The 20,128-nt window shown below is 41.0% G+C and overlaps 1 protein-coding gene across 18 annotated transcripts in view; it reads left to right on the top strand.

Moving 5' to 3' along the window:
* The window catches only part of SEMA6D (semaphorin 6D), a 342,631-nt gene extending 326,086 nt beyond the window's left edge, over nucleotides 1-16,545 (top strand). For 13 of the 18 annotated variants that reach the window (XM_077185497.1, XM_077185498.1, XM_077185500.1 and 10 more), the window contains 18 exons: nucleotides 1,803-1,944; nucleotides 2,322-2,433; nucleotides 3,028-3,088; nucleotides 3,202-3,264; nucleotides 3,351-3,452; nucleotides 3,673-3,763; nucleotides 4,041-4,160; nucleotides 4,609-4,697; nucleotides 5,429-5,646; nucleotides 5,755-5,886; nucleotides 6,083-6,238; nucleotides 6,320-6,493; nucleotides 7,208-7,348; nucleotides 7,448-7,525; nucleotides 8,311-8,402; nucleotides 8,748-8,804; nucleotides 10,620-10,787; nucleotides 12,862-16,545. In XM_077185497.1, the coding sequence (XP_077041612.1) occupies nucleotides 1,836-1,944; nucleotides 2,322-2,433; nucleotides 3,028-3,088; nucleotides 3,202-3,264; nucleotides 3,351-3,452; nucleotides 3,673-3,763; nucleotides 4,041-4,160; nucleotides 4,609-4,697; nucleotides 5,429-5,646; nucleotides 5,755-5,886; nucleotides 6,083-6,238; nucleotides 6,320-6,493; nucleotides 7,208-7,348; nucleotides 7,448-7,525; nucleotides 8,311-8,402; nucleotides 8,748-8,804; nucleotides 10,620-10,787; nucleotides 12,862-14,165 (3,267 nt within the window). In that variant the 5' untranslated portion in view covers nucleotides 1,803-1,835 and the 3' untranslated portion in view covers nucleotides 14,166-16,545. The remainder of the gene's footprint in view (nucleotides 1-1,802; nucleotides 1,945-2,321; nucleotides 2,434-3,027; nucleotides 3,089-3,201; nucleotides 3,265-3,350; nucleotides 3,453-3,672; nucleotides 3,764-4,040; nucleotides 4,161-4,608; nucleotides 4,698-5,428; nucleotides 5,647-5,754; nucleotides 5,887-6,082; nucleotides 6,239-6,319; nucleotides 6,494-7,207; nucleotides 7,349-7,447; nucleotides 7,526-8,310; nucleotides 8,403-8,747; nucleotides 8,805-10,619; nucleotides 10,788-12,861) is intronic. The other 5 variants (XM_077185490.1, XM_077185494.1, XM_077185493.1 and 2 more) reach the window with 5 other exon arrangements.
* Nucleotides 16,546-20,128: the final 3,583 nt, after the last annotated feature.

Genomic DNA, 20,128 nt, shown 5'->3' with positions numbered 1-20,128 from the left:
TTTGGAGCCTGCTTTTCCTTACACAAAGCCCAAAAAAAAAAGATTGTGTAAGCATTAATGATTTGTTATTGTGTCTGGGAGCCACAGTGCTGCAGGACTTCGCTCTAATGGTGCTTTCACAAGAAAGAACTAATTTGACTAACTTTATTAATTCCAGTTTGTTTTAAGTTTGCTCATTAGTAATTTAACGCAAGATGCTTCAGCTGAAGAGGCCATGTCAGGACAAGGAAGAGCAGAGGGAAAGTGCCAGGAATCATTAGTGTTTATTAACCACTGCACTCATCAATCTTGACTAAGAGCACAGCCCATTCGTTCTGGACTGGTGGACTGAGATACAGAAATATCATTAACAGTGAAAATGCTTCTTTCCAGGTCAGTCTGTAATGGGCAGGCATCCAGACAACACCCCCACCCCATCCCCAAATGTTCCCAGCCGTTCAGCTGGTCTCAGTGCAGCCCAAACTGACAGCTCAGCAGCCTCTGGAAGGAGGAAGCTCTGCCCCTAGCCAGCCATAGTCTCAATTAACAAATACAGCATTTTCATCCCCCATAAGCATTACTGGAAGGTTAAGTGTTGTTATGAAGGGGTTTTTTAATTGCTTTTCAAATTATTAAATGATTAATACTTTTGTGCTTTGCTGGATCAGGTCTGGCACTTTGTGTTGGCAACATATTCTTCTCACTGAAAGTCTTGAAACATTAAAATGGAAAGGTTTCTTTTTTTTTTTCTGTTTAGACAAAGTGTTTAATAACCAATTTCAGCAACTGCAAGGCACTGAGCTGATGACTCAGAGCTCTGACCTGTGAGTCGGGGCTGAATGAATGCCTCCAAAAGGTTGGAAGAGGGAATAATACTGCATTTGCCAGGTTTCTAATGAGAAATATGACCCCTGCCCAGTCCACTTGCAGTCATTAAGGATCACATTTCACTTTGAGATGTGTTTTCTTGCATCCTACCCAAATTGCAACTTGAGTAGTTACATTCTGCTCACTAAAATATCCCTGTGGTTTAATTGAAGAAGTTATGTTTCCCTTCCTCTCTTAAAAGCTTTGTTGTCTAATGTTGTGGTGCTGTCATGATCTGTGCTGTCTGATCTGCAGAGCACACACACACAACCCCCAGGTGAAAGCCTCTGAAGCCTTGGACAGTAGGAGATAGAATGAGGGGGAAAGTGGCATCTTTGCTCAAGTTCAGCATTGCATCCCCATTTGAGTCTCTTGCCACCCTTGTAAGTGTGTGACAAGTGTGTCACACTGCAGGGGCAGCATTTTGCATTTACTTTGCACATGTGTAAGTCACTGCACAAGGCAGAGCATCAGGTCCCTGCTCCTGGGTATCAGGTCTGTGACAATTGGCACGTTGGACTGAGCACTGAGATGGCACAGCCTGGAAACAAGCAATGGCATTAAAACACAGCATGGATGTTCAGGCACATTGTGTATGTCATGACACTTTGTGGATGAGATTTAGGTACTTTATGGGAAAAGGGTGTGTTGGATGACATTTGGTGATTGAGGGGATGGAAAGAGATTGCAGTTTAATTAAAATTCTAATCCCAAGTTTGACAATATTTCTTGCCAGGTCAGCACCCTGTATGTTCTATTTCCGATTCTGTGAATTAAATGGGCTGACAGTCGTCATTTCTTTGGAAGTGCCTGTAAATCCAGCTAAGAATTAGCAGCCATCAGTGGTTCAGAGCAGCTTCGAGCAGGGCTGTGTCACGCAGCAGTTTCCCAGCAGTGTCCCCATGGCTGTCCCATGCTGCCACAGCCTCACCGCTGTGTCCCTGTCCTGTCTGCAGGTAGTTGAGCAGTGCTGTCACCTGTCCCCAGCCATGAGGCTCCCCGTGCTCTGTGCCTTGGTGACACTGCTGAGCCTGTCCCCCTGCCGGGCCGTCAGCTTCCCCGAAGACGAGGACCCCATCAATGTTGTGGACTACCACTGTAAGTTATCTGCATAAAGAGCTGATAAACCCCAGGGAAAAAGTTCTAGTGTTGGTTTTATTTTTTTTCCTTGCCCCCCACCACGGGAAATTAAAAAAAGTCTGATTCCTTTCAAATTGAACTGTGTTTACTGGCTTTGTATCTTTAATAGAACACTTAATCATTTTCTTAAAAAAGCAATCAGAAATACAGCAATAATTTCAGGAAAAAGAACATTTGCTGACATTAGCCATCTTTTCTTCATTTATATTCAAGACATTACTCAAGGAATTTAGTTTAAACCCTTCTACACCTAGTATATACAGCTAATCAATGCCATATATTGATTCTTTAGCTCTATAATCCTGAGTGATGGTGTAGCCCATTTTTACTTGCAGATTCAAGGCAATATCCAGTATTTAGAGGACGCCCTTCAGGCAATGAATCTCAGCACAGACTGGACTTCCAACTAATGTTGAAAATTCGAGACACACTTTATATCACTGGCAGGTAATTTTCCTTCACTCAGTTCATTAGATTAAAATTCTTTTCTCTTCTGGTTTTGCATTTATGTGTAAAATTCATTTAGAAAAATGTGCAGAATATGATAAAAATTAGAATTGGGGCAGAATTTCCCAGAGAAATATACCATATCTATGGCCAGTGCATGAAAATTGGATTTGAAGGCTGCAGTTACTGTAGTTAAGCTTAAACCAATGATCAAATGCTCTTTTCCCTCTTTTATATTACTGCCCTGCCTGATAAAAACCTCTCCTGATCATTTTAAACTTGGACTGACAAGTCAGGGCTGTAGGAAGTGAGGATAACACACTTACATATTTACAGCCCAGGTTAGTCCTCAGCAGAATGGGCAGACAGGGATGGACAGCTGGACACTGCAGGTGCTATCTCAGGACCACGGCAATAAAAATCAAAGCCACCCCATGTTACACATGAACAACCTTCTTCCATTTACATTAAACACAGAATTCTATTTCATAGAAGCTGCTGGTCTAACATAACATTCTGAATATAGATTTAGCTTATCAAATACCGAGGCACAGAATTAATGAATTTACTGCTGTCTTTTTACTCTGCAAACAGGGACCAGGTTTACACTGTAAACTTAAATGAAGTTCCGAAATCAGAAGTTATCCCAAGCAAGGTGAGTAGATGCCTGCCGGAAAGGGAGAGGTGTTTTCTTTCCTTTTAATGAGTTGTTTTAAGAATTTGCTGTGGCAACGAATTCAAATGTTCCTTTCTGGTCTCCTGTAACAGAAATTAACATGGAGATCAAAGCAGCAGGACAGAGAGAACTGTGCTATGAAAGGCAAACACAAAGTAAGTTTAGCACATTAATGAAAAATGACACTAGTATTTATTATATACATGGAGTTTGTGATTAATACATCTTACTCTCTTTTCAGGATGAATGCCATAACTTCATTAAAGTCTTTGTTCCAAGAAATGATGAGATGGTGTTTGTCTGTGGAACAAATGCATTTAACCCTATGTGCAGATACTATCGGGTAAGAGTACTGAAGATGTCATTAATCTGCTACTGGTTTTGCTTGCACTGGTTATACCATAGCCAATACATCCAGTGTGCCTGGAGAGTGCTTCAAGGTGAAATAAAAACAGACAGAAGCCAATGTGCTGAATTAAGTTTTGTGGAAAGACAATGTTTTGCTTTTGTGCCAGTGCACAAAATAGAAATGACACTATCACCCATTTATTTTTCTTCTCTAGTTGAATACATTAGAGTATGATGGGGAGGAAATTAGTGGTTTGGCAAGATGCCCATTTGATGCCAGACAAACCAATGTCGCCCTCTTTGCTGGTAAGAACTTTTACTTGTAATGAGTCTAAATGATTAATGACACCAAAGGAGACAGAGAGCTTTTAAAGCAAGCACAGGAAAGCTAAAGGTGTCATGGTGCCCCTGCTCTTAAATTTTTTAAAGGGCCTCCAAAGGATTAGAAGCTGACCTGTTAATAAATAGGTTACAGCAGTCTGGGGAAGTGTGACAGTAAAGAAATGGGGAAAAATACAGGCTAGTCAGAATTCTCTAGATTATTAAAGGCCTCTTAATACCATGTTTTCAACTTCCATTTTAGATGGAAAATTGTATTCGGCAACAGTAGCAGATTTCCTGGCAAGTGATGCTGTTATTTATCGCAGCATGGGGGATGGATCTGCCTTAAGAACAATAAAGTATGACTCCAAATGGATAAAAGGTAATTTGGGGAGTGTTTTCCCATACACATGGCAAATGTAATTTTAGTGGCACAGAAGGTCAGGCTATTCACAGTCAGCCTGGTTTACACATATGCTACAACATCAGCATGTATGAGGCTTTCAGAATATTAAAAAGGCGCATAATGAAAAAAAAAACCAGACAAAATTTTTGTTAAATCCTTCAACAAATGAATTTGTAGTAACAGAGTACCTTAGTTGTAATACAATTTCTGTGGGGCCTTGTTACAGTCCATTAGCCAATGCTAGAGACTTCAAGTTCATTTAAACTCCAGTGCACCTGTATTTGGACATCCTGAAGTACCTGGAAGACTGGAGCTCACCTTGGCTAGTGTGGACCTGGGCAGGAGCTGCCAAGTCTCACAGTGTCACTGTCGTGTGCCCATTGAGCAGTTCTTTGAAGTAACTTCTCCTTGCTCTTTCTTACAGAGCCACATTTCCTCCATGCCATAGAATATGGGAACTATGTTTATTTCTTCTTCCGAGAAATTGCTGTAGAGCACAACACTTTAGGCAAGGTCAGTATCGGCACCGTGAGCGTTGAGTCACAGCAGAAGGAGCTCATCCTAAAACAGCATCAGGAACCAGCACAGCTCATAATATGAAGAAGGAACTAGGACAAAGCTTGCACTGTTTTATCACAGTTATAATTTACAGGGAGGGGAGAAAAAAAGAACTAGAGCAGTGCATTCTTCAACGAAAAAGCTGTTTCTGTTCTTGCGTTAGTGAGCTCGCTACAGGTGTCTTTCAATGTGCTGTTGCCTCAGTGCTGCTGTTCCTTAACTCTTGTGCCAAGTACTGGAAAAGCTGAGGGTGTTTTCATGCTTATTAAAGAAACAAAAGAAAACAACACAAAAGGAGAGCTTCAAAGAAGTTTCTCTAATGTCCCTGAATATTGAACAATTCAGTCATGCCAGTACAGGGTATAATACTCATGCCTCACCATGGAAGGATATTCTACAGTAAATTATTAAATCCCTTACACATGGTTAATTAAAGTCTTTAAATCTCACTAACAATATGATTTTGAAGGTGAAAAGGGTGGGAGATGCACTTGCTTGGTGATACATTAAGATGCCTGTGCACTACGAGCTGAACACCATTTGCTTTCATCTTCTCTGTGCAGATAAATGGCAGCTTCCTGTTAACAACATTATCTTGGTGCTTTATTAAGAGCTCAGAAACAAGCACTGTTTCCCTTGCATCTCTCAAGCCTCTCTCCCTTCTTCCTTCTTTTTTCCTTTCACAGGCTGTGTATTCCCGTGTGGCACGCATCTGCAAAAATGACATGGGGGGCTCCCAAAGGGTCCTGGAGAAGCACTGGACATCCTTTCTGAAAGCTCGGCTCAACTGCTCAGTTCCTGGGGATTCATTCTTCTACTTTGATGTTCTGCAGTCTATCACAGACATCATAGAAATCAATGGAGTGCCCACTGTTGTGGGTGTATTCACCACACAGCTCAACAGGTAAGAGATGAGCAACCTTTCATCAAAGGCAGATCTCAGGTTCTCTCTTACACTGAGATTGGTGCCATCGTAATCTGAGTTCTTGAAACTATTTTTCGAATTTTACAGCATCCCTGGTTCAGCAGTGTGTGCTTTCAGCATGGATGACATTGAGAAAGTCTTCAAAGGGAGATTTAAAGAACAAAAGACTCCTGACTCTGTGTGGACAGCTGTACCTGAAGACAAAGTACCAAAGCCAAGGTAAAAGGTTCTTACTCACGATGTCTTAACATTGTCCCTGTAAAGAGCTACCTTAAATCAGCTGCACTCTTGAGTGCCTTGCTGGGTAAAACCCAAAGCAGAGCTTGATGCTTCAGCCATAAGGATGCTCATTAACTGGCTGCCTTCTCTCATTAACTAAAATATCAAGAGGAAAACAATATTGTTCTCATTTCAGACCTGGCTGCTGTGCAAAACATGGCCTAGCAGAGGCTTACAAAACCTCCATTGATTTCCCAGACGAAACGCTCTCCTTCATCAAATCTCATCCATTGATGGACTCAGCTGTTCCCTCAGTCACTGAGGAGCCCTGGTTTACCAAAACACGCGTCAGGTATGACAGTTCAAAAGTAACACCTGTGAAAAGGAAAACAAGACAACTTGCTGTTAATGATGTGCCTTCTGGTCTTGCTAGATACAGATTGACAGCAATTGCTGTAGACCATGCTGCTGGACCCTACCAGAACTACACAGTCATATTTGTTGGCTCCGAAGCAGGAGTAGTACTTAAAATCTTGGCAAAGACCAGGCCTTTTTCTTTGAATGACAGCATATTACTGGAAGAGATTGAAGCATATAATCATGCAAAGTAAGTATTACCAGAACATCTAAGCTCTTCATCTAGTCCTTGGAACCTAGCTAAAAAAGATTATGGTAAACTAGCTCATTATCACCAACATCACCACTTGTTTGTCATTTCATCATGTTCCTCATGTTGAATAACCTGAAAGTATTTGGTCACTTGCCATTTTGTATGGGTTGAATGAACAATCTAATTCGACTCCAGTGACATCAGTGACATGGTCTAATTCTCCTGCAAATACTTCTAGAAACGTCAGAAGTCTTTGGTGATGTTAAATGATCTGTGCTTATCTTGAGGGTTGCTCAAGAGTGGTTGATAGTGTATAACCTATATCTGATCATTTTAAAGTTGTTTATTTTTTGGCACAAAGAATTTGGGAGTGGAAGCATTCCAGTTAAACTCTACAGCCGTCCAATACAGGACTCCTCTTCTGCTCTCTCATGATACTTATGCTGACTGAGAGAACAAAGAAAATGGATTTGGATTTCTTTTTCCTACATAGTTCTGCAAACTTCTCACCTAGCTTGTTAGCAGGAGCCAGAATCCAGCATTTGATAACTCAGAGGTTTGTTTAGCAATGTCTCAGCAAAGAGTCACAGGTTACATTTATGTATGTGAGAAGTTTCTGTTCAGTAGCTACACAGACAATAAATAAAATGTTTAGTGCACAAAGTACTACAGTCACTAAAGCAGTGGCCTGCCCTTGTTTTTGCTGACCAGGTGCAATGCAGAAAGCGAGGAGGACAGAAGAGTCATTTCCCTCCAGCTGGACAGAGACCACCATGCTCTGTTCGTGGCATTCTCCAGCTGTGTCGTTAGAATTCCCCTGAGTCGGTGTGAGCGTCACGGGTCATGTAAAAAGTATGGCTCCCTTCCTGACCCCCCCCTAAAGCAAGGGCACCAACATTTCTTTGGAAGGAAGTAAAACATGCATGATTTTTGGGGTTTTTCTCTTGCAAGGGCATGTATTGCTTCACGGGACCCGTACTGTGGCTGGTTAGACCATGAGGCATGTGGAAGAGTGACACCAGGCATGCTGTAAGTACTCCTTTGTAAGTTAGCCCAGCATCTCTAAATATGCTTTACACGAGCTCATGCCCTGTGCTCTTCCCTTGCACACAGTTACTAAATCTCTGGTTTTGTAAAGATTTTTTTCCAATGGACTGTATCTGTAAGAGAACAGAATGCTAAGTCTGGCCTAATTCTGGAACCTCTGGGTGAAGACTTGCATTCAGTGGGAGTTTTAAATGTGTAGGAGGACAGGCAGACCTCTAGGAAAAGCAGCTGGAAGCAGGAAGGCAAGAAATTGCAGCATGCAAACCTGAGCAGCTTCAAGAGGACAGGACACAGTATCCCCTCCCAGGCATGCTCATGGTTAGGGCACAGGCAATTGCAGATATGAAAGCACAGGATTCACAGTGGGAAGAGCAAGGTTGTGCCTCCACAGTGGAGCTGGGGTGTTATATATGCATACCAAAGGCATTTTGCACAAATCAAGTCTGTAATATATGGTGCACTAGCAGCTGTATCTTAAAAAGAGGCCTTTGTAGCAGGCCAGTGCAAACTTTAACTGGTATAATTGGATGGTTGTATCTAAACCCAAGAGCATGCCCAATGGAGAAGACATGATATAGTTGTTAAAAAATGGGATTGTTTTTCTTCTATTTCCTGGCATAAGCACACAGAAATAGTTAAAGCCGGACTATCCTGTACATTTTGTACAATCCTTTGGGCCATACACTGGCTCTTGTGTATGTTTCCATCTGCTGCTTCCAGGAAAAAAAAGTCTCCATTTGTATCCTTACTAATACTGTTAATTGCAGGTTCTCTTTGTTTGTTTCATACAACCACAGCACTGGAGGATACGTCCAAGATGTCGAAAACGGCAACACGGCGCAGCTTGGGGACTGCCATGGTAAGGCACAGTCACTGCTGCTCCTTTGGAATGTCTCACCATAGTCTGTGGCCACACCTCACTGTGGATGTTAAATTTCTGATGAGCTTTTCAGTAACATGATGAACACATCACCTGGTGTTACTGTGAATGTTCACAAAGCTGAGCTTTTTAGTCCTGGGTGGCAGAGTTTTTCTCTTTCCTTCACCAGTTTACAGCTATTTGGGGTCTGCAGCAAAGTATTGAAGAATTTATTTTTTGTAACCAGTGATATTTTAGTTTTTATTTTCCATTACTCAGGTTTGAGATCTTTTGCTTTCTTTTTTGTTACTTTTTACTGATTACTTGTTCCTTTAATTCTTTTAGAAATTTTGCCTACTACAGCTACACCAGATTACAAAATATTTGGCGACCCAACATCTGGTTAGTTTTTTTTAATTTTTTTGAATTAATGACCTTTACTTTCCTTCAGTTCAGCATTTTCAGCCCTTTTTTCCTTCCTTTTGCACAGTTGGCAATCCTCCATTTTTGTGCTTTTACTCATGTTCCCACTGATGGTAAAGATAGTCAGACTCTTCTCACTCAGCACTTCACCCTGTGTAGCCGCATGTTAACAGCTCATTATTTATTGAGACATCTTTTATTAAAGAGCCTGATTAACATAGATGACATCTTCACTGCACGAAGTCCACTAAGCTTTACTCTTGATCCCCAGCCATGCGTCTGTGAATGCCCCTCTTGGTCATCTCTAGTAGATGAATGGCAGAACTTCATCATCTTCCTCCTTACCTCTCCTTTTCTCTTTTCCTTCTTTCCCAGCAAGCTTTTTGCACAAATACACATTTTCTAAAATGTGTATTTCTTTATTTTTGAAATGCTTTAAGTAGTTTATGCTAATGGAAAAAATTTAACATCACAAACTGTGTAGCTGAATGAGAAATTGTGTAGACAAAAGTGGCTTCAAAAAAATGTTGTGCATTGTTGTCAGATGGACTTTTGCATCCTTTCCTCCTCCAGTGATTTTTCTAATAAGGTGTTCACCACCAGCCCCTGGTGTTCAGGGACACCCAGTGCTCCTCTGTTGAACTCAAGAGCAGAACCTGTGTTGACTTCAACAGGAGCAAGATTCAGGCCTTACTTTCCAGTCTTTGCTTTTGGAACTTGGGTCTTCGCTTTCAAACCAAGGGCACATTTCTGACTGACAAACAGGACAATAATCTATCTGTATGTTAAATTTGTAAGAGTGCCACAAGAACATTATTGGTGGTTTGATTTCTGACATTTTCACTTCTGTAACTTGACAAGAAGTAACGTTTGAGACAAATATTTTCCAGATCTATTTACCCACAATGCAAGTTAGAGACTCACTTAAGGAAACAAAGCAAAACGAAACTGTCACACAGAAATGTTGCCTGGATTCATGAGTGCTTATCAACTGAATTTTCAAAGTGGTATTTTATGACACAGATACAATTGAACCTTATTTTTAAGTCCTGAATGAGTGTGCTTTTGAAGTACATTTCTCAAGTCTGATCTCAAGCCATAGACTTTCCTGCCTAAACCTACTGGGACAGTGAACACAAAATACTCAAGGGTGCAAATGAGACTGGACTGTAAACCCAATTTTATGAGTTTCCTCTTCTGTGCATTTTCACGTAGGCTGTGGTGGGTCTGTTCAGCAAACATATTACAGAGGAGCCAGAATCTCTGCAGGATTGTTCCTTAGGAACCATTACAAAATAGGGGTTAAAAACATTCCTTTTATCCCCACCTGCAGAAATGGCTCATTCAGCAGTTCCTGGTATACCATAATAGCAGTAATGGAGCTGATCTGGTTTCTCAGGCATAACCTGTCACGAGTGTGCATCGTTCCAAGTAACTTCTTTTTTTTTTTTTGATGTTTAAAAGGCAGCCAAGTATGTTGTCTCCAGTGAAGAATATAGCAATTAAGTAAACTAAGTTGTGCTTTTCACCCCCACAGTTGCTTGCTTTAACTTTTGCACTGCTTTCACAGTTGACTTCTCTGGCTTTTTGGCTAGCAGCTGTTGAAGTGTAAATGTACTATTTTCATATTTCCAGTTTTGAAGTAATTGATTTTAATCAGCCATCTGTACTTCTGCAGAGTGTAGGGGGGGGGTCACATTTTGCTCTGACATGTAACTCCCATAAAATACTGTGTCCAGCTATAGCTTAGATGTGCCATGAAACACATTAATAAAAATCTGTTTGCCACCACAGACATGGAGTTCTCCTCAGCTTCCATTACCACAATGGCAAGTATCCCAGTTATATCACCTAAAGTGATTGGTTCCTGGAAACCTAAAGTGACTGGCTCTCGGAAATTTGTAGTTCAAGATGACCCAAACACTTCTGATTATTCTGATCCATTATCAGGTGTCCCAAAGGGTAAGGCCTTACCAGGGAATACATTGCAGCTGAATGGAAACCTGATAGTCTCAACCTTGTCTAAGGCTTAAGTGAAATGTAAGAGCTATGATTGTTGGGCTCTATTTTACACCCATTTCCTGTGAATATGCAGACAGTGCAATCATGTTTTTCATACCTACTTATCCCATGGACAAAGTGCTGCTTAGAGCTTATAATGGGAAACACAGATTCTAAGCTCAGCTTTTTAATCCTAGAGTGGTCCAAAACTCCCCTTGAAATCAATGGCAGTTCTGGATACATTAAAAAATTACCTTCTGCACCTCCATTTATTGTTTTCAATCTTAAACTGTTTAAGCAGTAACTTAAACACTGGTTTAGACTGTTAGTCCTCATGAATGGTTGCTTATGTTTTGGGTTTTTTTCATTTGGGTTGGGGGTGGTGGCAAAACAGAACACAAAGCAGAGCTCCATGAGACATCTGTGTGTTAAATGGGGCATATCCCAACCTCTGCTTGCTGGAACATGATCCTGAACAAGAGTCAGAGTAGGAAACTGCTGAATTTTTATCCTCTGGATATGAGCATCAGTTTAGAGATGATCTCAGTACATACTGAGACATCCAGAGGTTTTAAGCTGAACACAAGGAACCTAATCTGCCTGTAGTTCATCTTTCTCTAGCCATTCTTTCAGCTAAGTGAGCCTTTGATTAGGTTCTTATGGCAACTGAGACTTTATTCAATAGGACTACTGCAGTCAACCACTTCCAATCCCCTAACCAAAATTTAACACAAGTCTCTCTCAGTGCATAGCACAACAAGGTGACAGACATGTTTGCACAATTCTGTACTTACTGAAAAAATCTCACCAGCCAAAAACCATTTCTGTTTTATTACCATTCACAAAACATATCAGGTTTCCTATCAGCCATTATGGCCGTGCATTTGTCATTTTAATTTGTTGCAGTTATTTTCTGTTTTGCTTTAAGTTTTTATTATCATCTGCTCTTGGTTCTGAATCACATTTTGTGTCATAGCTATTAGTGAACTTTACTCATGTTTTCCTTCTGCTTCTGCACAGTGCCATTAAAACCTGTAACCCTGAACATTAACAATATTCAAAGGCCTTGCCTCTAACAAAAAGTGACTCTGTTCCTTCCCTCTTGCTCTTTCATTTTAACATCTCATGGGATAGCAACAGATTTACTTTCATTAAAAACTAACATTGTCTTAGCTGCAAGATGTCTGTGGTTGCTTTAAAAAATCTAAAAAAAAATCAAAGGGAGCTTGTTAATACCCAAATAAAAAAAATTAATCAAATATTCAATTTCTTGGTCTAAGCTAAAAGTTTTAACATTCTCTAATAATTTAACCTAAGTTGTTTTTATAATGTTATGCAAGTATTATGTTCATTATTGGTAAAAAATAAAAATCAGTGCTCTAAAACAGAATCACATTATCTATCTTCAAACTTGGACATGCATAATGAGTGCAGGTTGCCACTCCAGGACCAGCAGCCTGGGAGTGGAGTAGTTTACAAGTTTTCTACTGTATTCCGTTAGTGTGGCTGTAACAATGCAGTATATATGTTATACATTTTTACACAACATTTGCATAATCCTGTCTCTCCTTTGATACTGATTTATGAGCTGGGCAGGAAAGTGAGAGAGAAATCCATCCATGAGTTATTAATTGCTGTCTGGCCCAGTAGGACCTTCTAACCTCAATTTTCCAGCAGAAATCATTAATGTTAATAACATAAGGCCCCTATTTGTGAGCCTTAAAGGAAATTTGGGACAGGCTAAACAAAACATAATATAAGGAGAGAATTTGCGACAAGCATTCCTCATTATCAGAGAAAATGGACAGTCTTCATTTAGCCTTGTCAGTGCACACACAGTAATTTTACTATTTTTATAAAATTACTTGCATTCACCAGTGGAGTAGATTGCAGGATCCTACTGAGTTACACCAACACCACATCCAGAGCACTTAAAAACACTTAATAGACACTTCCATGAGGAAGGGTGCCTTCTTCTGAAATGTGTCAGTATGAAATACCTGTGGATTTATGATATCCTGTCTGTCTTTTGCAGGTGTGAGGTGGGAAGTACAATCAGGAGAGTCCAACCAAATGGTGCATATGAATGTCCTAATCACTTGTGTCTTTGCTGCGTTTGTCCTGGGAGCCTTTATTGCAGGAGTGGCCGTTTACTGTTACCGGGATATATTTGTGCGGAAATCCAGGAAAATACACAAAGATGCGGAATCGGCTCAGTCCTGCACTGACTCCAGCGGGAGCTTTGCCAAACTGAATGGGCTGTTTGACAGCCCTGTCAAGGAGTATCAGCAGAACATTGATTCACCCAAACTGTACACAAACCTGCTGACCAGCAGGAAGGAGTTGCCTCCAAACGGCGATACCAAGTCCATGATGATGGACCACAGGGGACAGCCTCCAGAATTAGCTGCACTTCCAACTCCTGAATCTACTCCAGTTCTCCAACAAAAGACTCTGCAGGCTATGAAGAGTCAGTCGGACAAAGCGCACGGTAACCTCAACGCTTCACGAAAAGAAACCCCCCTAAAAAGCCCTCAGTTTTTTCCTTCTAGTCCTCCACCCCACTCTCCTCTAAGTCATGGACATATTCCCAGTGCTATTGTTCTTCCCAATGCTACCCATGACTACAACACATCTTTCTCAAATTCTAATGCGCACAAGGCGGACAAAAAGATGCAACATATTGATCATCCACTTACAAAATCATCCAGCAAAAGAGACCACAGGAGATCTGTTGATTCCAGGAACACCCTGAATGATTTTCTGAAACACTTAAATGAAACTACTAATAATCCCAAAGCAATTATGGGAGATATTCAAGTGGCCCACCAGACTTTAATGCTGGATCCAATGGGCAATATGTCTGAGATCCCACCTAAGGTTCCCAACAGGGAGGCGTCTTTATACTCTCCTCCATCGACTCTGCCGAGAAACAGTCCCACAAAACGAGTGGATGTTCCCACCACTCCTGGAGTACCAATGACCTCTTTGGAAAGGCAGAGGGGTTATCACAAAAATTCTTCACAGAGGCACTCAATATCTGCCCTTCCTAAAAACTTGAACTCACCAAATGGTGTTTTGTTATCCAGACAGCCAAGTATTAATCGTGGGGGGTACATGGCTCCCACGGCAGGCACTAAGATGGACTACATGCAAGGGACGCCTGTCAGCGTTCACCTCCAGCCTTCCTTGTCCAGGCAAAGCAGCTACACGAGCAATGGCACCCTGCCTCGCACAGGAATAAAGAGGACACCCTCCCTAAAACCCGACGTGCCACCAAAACCCTCATTCGTCCCTCAGACGACACCAGTCAGACCACTGAACAAATACAGCTACTAGGACATGTCTGTGCTAAAATGAGTGTGGCACTGACCTGTACAGGTTCTGAAATGATGTTGTGGTAGACACATAAGGCAGAGACTTGCTTGTTACTAAGGAGAACAAAGTGGCCAAAGAAACTGTCCTTACTTGAGCAACATCTGTGTCTTGCCACAGGTAGCTGTAGCAAGATTTGGTGTACTTGCTACAAGCAAACACAAAAAAACAAAGGAAAGTGCTGGTCATTACATTTCTTTTGTTTGGAGCTAAGGAGACATGTAGCACAATGGGGTGGGGGCTACGTTACTGTTCTAAATAGCTAAACAACAGTTGTTGGGAAAAAATCAGTAAGCAAATACTTGAAAAATGGGTTCCATTTTAGACTGCCATTAAGTGTGGTCATTCCCATTAAATGTGAACATTTTACTATGTATGCATTCACCTTGCCTCTTGCACAAATGTCAGAAAATGGTAATGTCTCAATGAATAGCTGGGTTAATAATCAATTTGCTGGAATTAAGTCTCTGGCCCAACTGTAGCATTATTTTTTTCTCTCCATGTGTGTGGCATTTTGTTTTTGCCACAGATAAAGCTGTGCGTGTGTGTGGATGTGTGTGTGTACTGTACACACTAGGATGTACTTAGGTTCCCATTGCATCTTTTATGCTATGGAATTGTTTACATTGAGCATGACTGAACAAACAGATGACTCTGCCTTCTGCAGCCCGCTGGGCTCAGCTGGAGCCAGCTACGGATGAACTGCGCATCTCTGACAGCCTTCCGAGGGGAACGCCTGGATGAAAGAGCCACCCAGTCAAAGAGTGCAGATGTGGTTAATTCTTCATAACTCTGTTATGCTGCTATTGATTCAGAGCTGTGCATTTCAAATCTAGTGTTTTGGGCTGGAACGGGGGAGTTTTGCTGTGTTTCCACAGTGCCTCCATCCAATACCTGGCCACTGTGAACTCGAGCCCCTGTACTTCTCACTGAGGGCAGCTAATTGTCAGTTCACTTGGCAAACGCCGGTGTAACTGGAGAAGGTCACGTTTTTGTTGCATTTAATAACGCCCTACACGCTGATAGACTCTTGTCAATAAAAAAGGAGAAACATTAATTGGCCTGGCAGAAGCAGTCTGTGAAAACTCAACAGTAGTGCAATCAATTTGTTTTTGTTGTGTAAAGTAAGGTTTGTTTTTTTTCCAAAGTCATGCAGGTAATGACAATATTCTGTAAATATTATGTGTGAGTTTACCTGAATCTGTGCATTTTGTGCCTTATTCATGCAAATGATAAAAGTACTAAAAAAAAATTAAATCTGTCAAGTGTTCTCACTATAGCACATATCTCCCGAGTGCCAGTTGTAAAACCTCTCAACAGCACCCAAAAAAAAAAAAAAAGATAAAACGCAAGAATAATTAATGGTAACTAAAGGCAGCCTACAATCCATGAAGACAGCAGCATTAAATCACCTTACCATGATAAACATTCCACTCCAGCTCTCTGAAGGATCAAACAGTTATAATGTGAAATCAAATGAGGTTTCTAGGGTAATGGAACACCTGCTAAAGTTGTGTAAGCTATTTAGTAGGGTTTACAGTATCCACTTGCAGCTGATGTTCAACACAGATGGCTATTTTAGCTTGCAAACTACACACTACCACATTGTTTATTGAACATAACTATAGAAATAACCATGGCAGAGGAATATTCATGAATTAGTGGGACAAATAACTGCAACGGGTTTCAGAGACGGTGGAGATTTATATTATGTGTTCAAAGGGGAGAAAAGGTTAGTCACTAAAAACTGGATCTCTGTTACAGAACAAAGAATAAAGGATAGAAGTAGTCATTTTTTTCTTGTAAGGCTGTAAGGGACATTTATTTCCTGAGACCTCTGGATCCAAAAATCAATGATCTTTCTTCCTAAACACTTCTGTCTTGCAACTAAAACACTACAGATTAATAACTATTAAAATGTACTCAGTTGTCAGAAGACACAAACTGATCCGAATTCACTTTACAAATATTAATACAGACTTGTGTGACCCGGAAGATAAATGTATGTGAACCCTGATAACCTCCTGTAACATTGTGCTGCCTTGTAGATGGTAATGTGAGTTCTCTCAGTATTTATGTTGAAATTTCTAACATTCAACCTAGTCCTTATTCTGTTAATTTAATAATAAAAGATGCTTTATCCATTTGTGCAAAGGTAAACGCAGATTGTATCTTTTTTAATGGTACGGCATAAAAAAGTAACCCTTAAATGAAGCTGCTCTATTACTATAGAGTACTTTAACATGTATAGATATCTTGTAAACTTGTATTGTGGATGTGTAAATAATACGTTCTTTGGGTTTTTAACACCGCATGTAAAGTCAAAATAAAATATTCCCATGTACTGAGTGTGTAATTTCATTATTGGTGCAGATGTGCTGTGGGATTACTGTGGGGATATCTCTGCCTGCCTGCAGCAGCTCTGCGAGGAGGGCGCGGAGCCCTCGGCCGCTCCCTGGCCTGCAGGACTTGCAAAGGCTGGGGTGACACACCAGGGTCCTGTGTGTCCTCTTCAGCCACTCTGAGCTCTGTGTCCCTGGGCAGAGTCAGGGTCTGTCAGTGACTTTTGGCCTCCTGAGGTAAATACAAAAATCAGAGTAACCAGCATGTGGTGGCAGAGCTCAGTACAGAGTCAGGGCTGCCCACACAACACCAACACCATGCACTGAAGTTGATCCCTGGGGCTCCATCCAGGTTCCAGCTGGGCTCTAGTTCCTGCAAACCTTTTTTATTAAGGTCAAAAAAATACCAATTTTGTGCAAATACAGTACAGTTCTTAAAGGAGGTAGTGTGTTCCTTCTACAATCTAGATTACAAAAGACAGAGCTAATTCCTGGCCAAATTAATTGCTAACTCACTTAGGACATTCCTAAATACTTATTAATGCTTAATAATTGAACCTCGCATTTCAGGGAGACAGTTAAAACCCAAAAAAAAAATAGATGCTGTAGATTCAGTATGTGCCAGCATCCCACACAATTTTAAAATAATCAAGGTAATTTAGTATCAGAAAACAAATATAACATTCTTTTAATTAAAAGTTAATTTTAGATAGTGGATAAAAACGATTTTTTACAAGATTATGCTGTCAAGGTATTAATCATTTGAAATTGCTGTGCATGTTTTAACACTATAACAGCACCTAGTTGTATCTTACAAAAAAAATCAGAAGGAAAAAGAAATACAGTGCTTAAAAATTTCCAAAGCTATAATGGCTCAATATATATTTTCTAGTGCCAAAGAAAATGTCTATTTTTTTATTAGCATGGGGTTTTCTTCATTGGATGTCTTCGTATATGAAATGAAGCATCAAACACATACAGCTCTCACAACATGCTGCTTTCCCACTTTAAAATTAGCTATGCCTTTGGCACCAGTGTCAGCCAAGGCTTTCCCTCTAGAGGGGCTGTACCTGCCTGAGTCATCTTCAGCCAGGCATTAAAGGTCATCATGAGAAAATTACAAATAGCTGTTTTAGTGCCTCTGCAGCACAAATCCTGGGATAATTTTTGTTCAGAAAATGTCTCTATTTTATCTAAAATATATCAAGTGACCATTTTCTGGGGTTCCATGGTTTGGTCTGTATTGAACCAGCCTTCCTTTAACCAGTGCTGTGCTGGCTGGATGGGTGTAGCCAGACCATCATCTCCCAGCATGCTCTGTTGGGCCACATGGTGCATGCAAATACCATGTTTTATTTATTTTTATTTTTAAATACCTGAAAATAAATATTTAGAATTTGTTAGAAAAATAAGTACAAGAAAACTCTCCCTTTACTAACCGAGATGGTTTGTATCCCATGACAGTGCCAAAGCAGCCACTTACAGCAGCCCTATTCTGAAAAGGAACTTCAGCAATAAGAAAAAGCAAGAGTTTTTCTCCTCCAATGCCTTCTTGGGTCAGCCAGTTGGTTTTAAGCATCCTAAGGTCTCTTTGAAGAACAATCCAAAGCCACAGGTGATAAAGGAGCACATGAAGGGTGCTTGATGTGCCTGGGGTCACACCAGCTAGGGGAGGTCCCAGCACTGTGGGATGTGGGACAGGGCAGTTGTGGACATGGGAGGGAAGAGGAGAGGCTCCTGCTCAGCTCTGGCTTGCTTTGGGTTTTGTAGAAAAAAATAGTTTTGAACAGAACACAGACAAAACACCAAAGGGCTGCAGGCCTGTGCTAGTGAGATGATTGCAAGGAAACCAATTTGTAAATCTGTGAGCAGTTATCTCTATTACTGCACTGCCAGAACAAACCTATGGCCTTTTAAATTGGGGTCTTAAAGTAATCACAGTAGTTAGGAAAATCAGGATGCCTCTGTCTTAGTGCTGTCTTGCTAATGACTCACTCTGTGACCCTGGGAAGATTATGCAGGGTTTATGCAGTAAATGGCTCCTCAGAATGCAGTGGGTTTAGTGCAGTTGGTGTGTTCTGTACTGTTTTCTTCTTAACGCTTCCTTCTCTCTCTGTGATTCTGAGCACTAGCAAGGACATCTTGCAGGTAAATAAAGGGAAAGAGAAATACCTTCCCATCTGGGAAAGGTTAGTATTTGCAGGAGTAGGGAAGAGTTGGTTGGTATTTCCCCAGGTGCCTATTAATTTCATGGCATGGAAAAATATTTTTTAAAAATTGATCACGACAAAATCCCACATAAATGCAGCATCTGGACTTCAGCTGGGATGTGCAAGCTTTTCATATAAAAAGTACTACCAGGAGACCAACATACCAAGACCGCATTTGTTGTTCAAATGTCATCACATCACAGTATGAAAGAGCAAGAAAGCAAAGGATTTGGGAGGGAAAAAACCCCACATTAAATATTTAATTAGATTCAGCTTTGCTTAGAGAAGTAGAGATTCTCACCTTTTTATTCAACCCTGCTGAAATTCAGCTGGTGTAAGGGCCTGACTCTAGTCCAGCCATTGCTGCCTGCTTGCAAACATTTTCACTGGCATATTGCATTGGCCTGACACACATCTGAAATTATAATCTGTCCCAAACTCTCAACTGAGAAACTGTTGCTACTCTGCCTGAAACAAAATTTATTGCAAGTTCTGATTTTATTAGTGCATTCTGAATTCATCTGAGGGCCTGATTTATGGTCTTCTCACTTGCCTTTCTCCTACAGTCAGTAATAACTTTTTGAGCTCTTCTCATTAGAATTGTAACTAGATCCCAGCCTGTGTCCTACAGAGAAGGCTGCTGACCAGAGCAGAGGTGCTAGAGGGTCCCCATGTTTAGGTAAGGATTGAGAATTCCTCAGCCTGCAAAGGTGGCACTGCATCCTCCCTACCAGACTGGTGCCTTTGCCCTTCATGTCAGCCAGAAAGAGTGTTGCTCAAGCTCCTGTACTGCTTTAAGGGTAGGGGAGGAGAAGAAAATCTACCACATGGACAAGCTGTCCTGACCATTTTCAGGAATGATCCCCATTTGTCAACATAAAAGGAATTTTATGACAGAAAAACTTAATGGCCAAAAAAATAATCCCAACCCCCAAACTGACCTGCACACATCTTGCCATCCTTGTTTTGAGAATGAGAAGATGTTTTCCAGGGCAGAGACTCACTGAACTGCACAAAAATGAGCAAAGAATACCAGTTCTCAGTGGAGGCCCTTCTGCAGGATCATACCTGGCTGTAATAGCTGGTTTGTAACTTTTTCCAGTAGCTGACCTTAGCCATTGGCAGAGGCAGTCCATGAGCTCAGTGGTTTGCTTCTGCAGCAGTACTGACAGCTTCTAACATATGTCTGGTCCTGCACAGAAATGGACAGCTGCCTAGTAAGAGAAGAAAGGTGGCAACTGGCTTTTAATTTGGGTCACTTCAAGCACAGGGTTATTTCTAAAATCTTTGATTTACAATACTGGCCTCATATGAGGAAAAAATAATCAGAAGCAGATCAGAGCAGATGAATCATAAAAGCAATGCATAAGCTAGC

Source organism: Agelaius phoeniceus, chromosome 13 (assembly GCF_051311805.1).
Source record: "Agelaius phoeniceus isolate bAgePho1 chromosome 13, bAgePho1.hap1, whole genome shotgun sequence".
Lineage (NCBI taxonomy): Eukaryota > Metazoa > Chordata > Aves > Passeriformes > Icteridae > Agelaius > Agelaius phoeniceus.
Note: the sequence above shows the minus strand (reverse complement) of the source record. Positions and strands in the feature narration are given on the sequence as shown.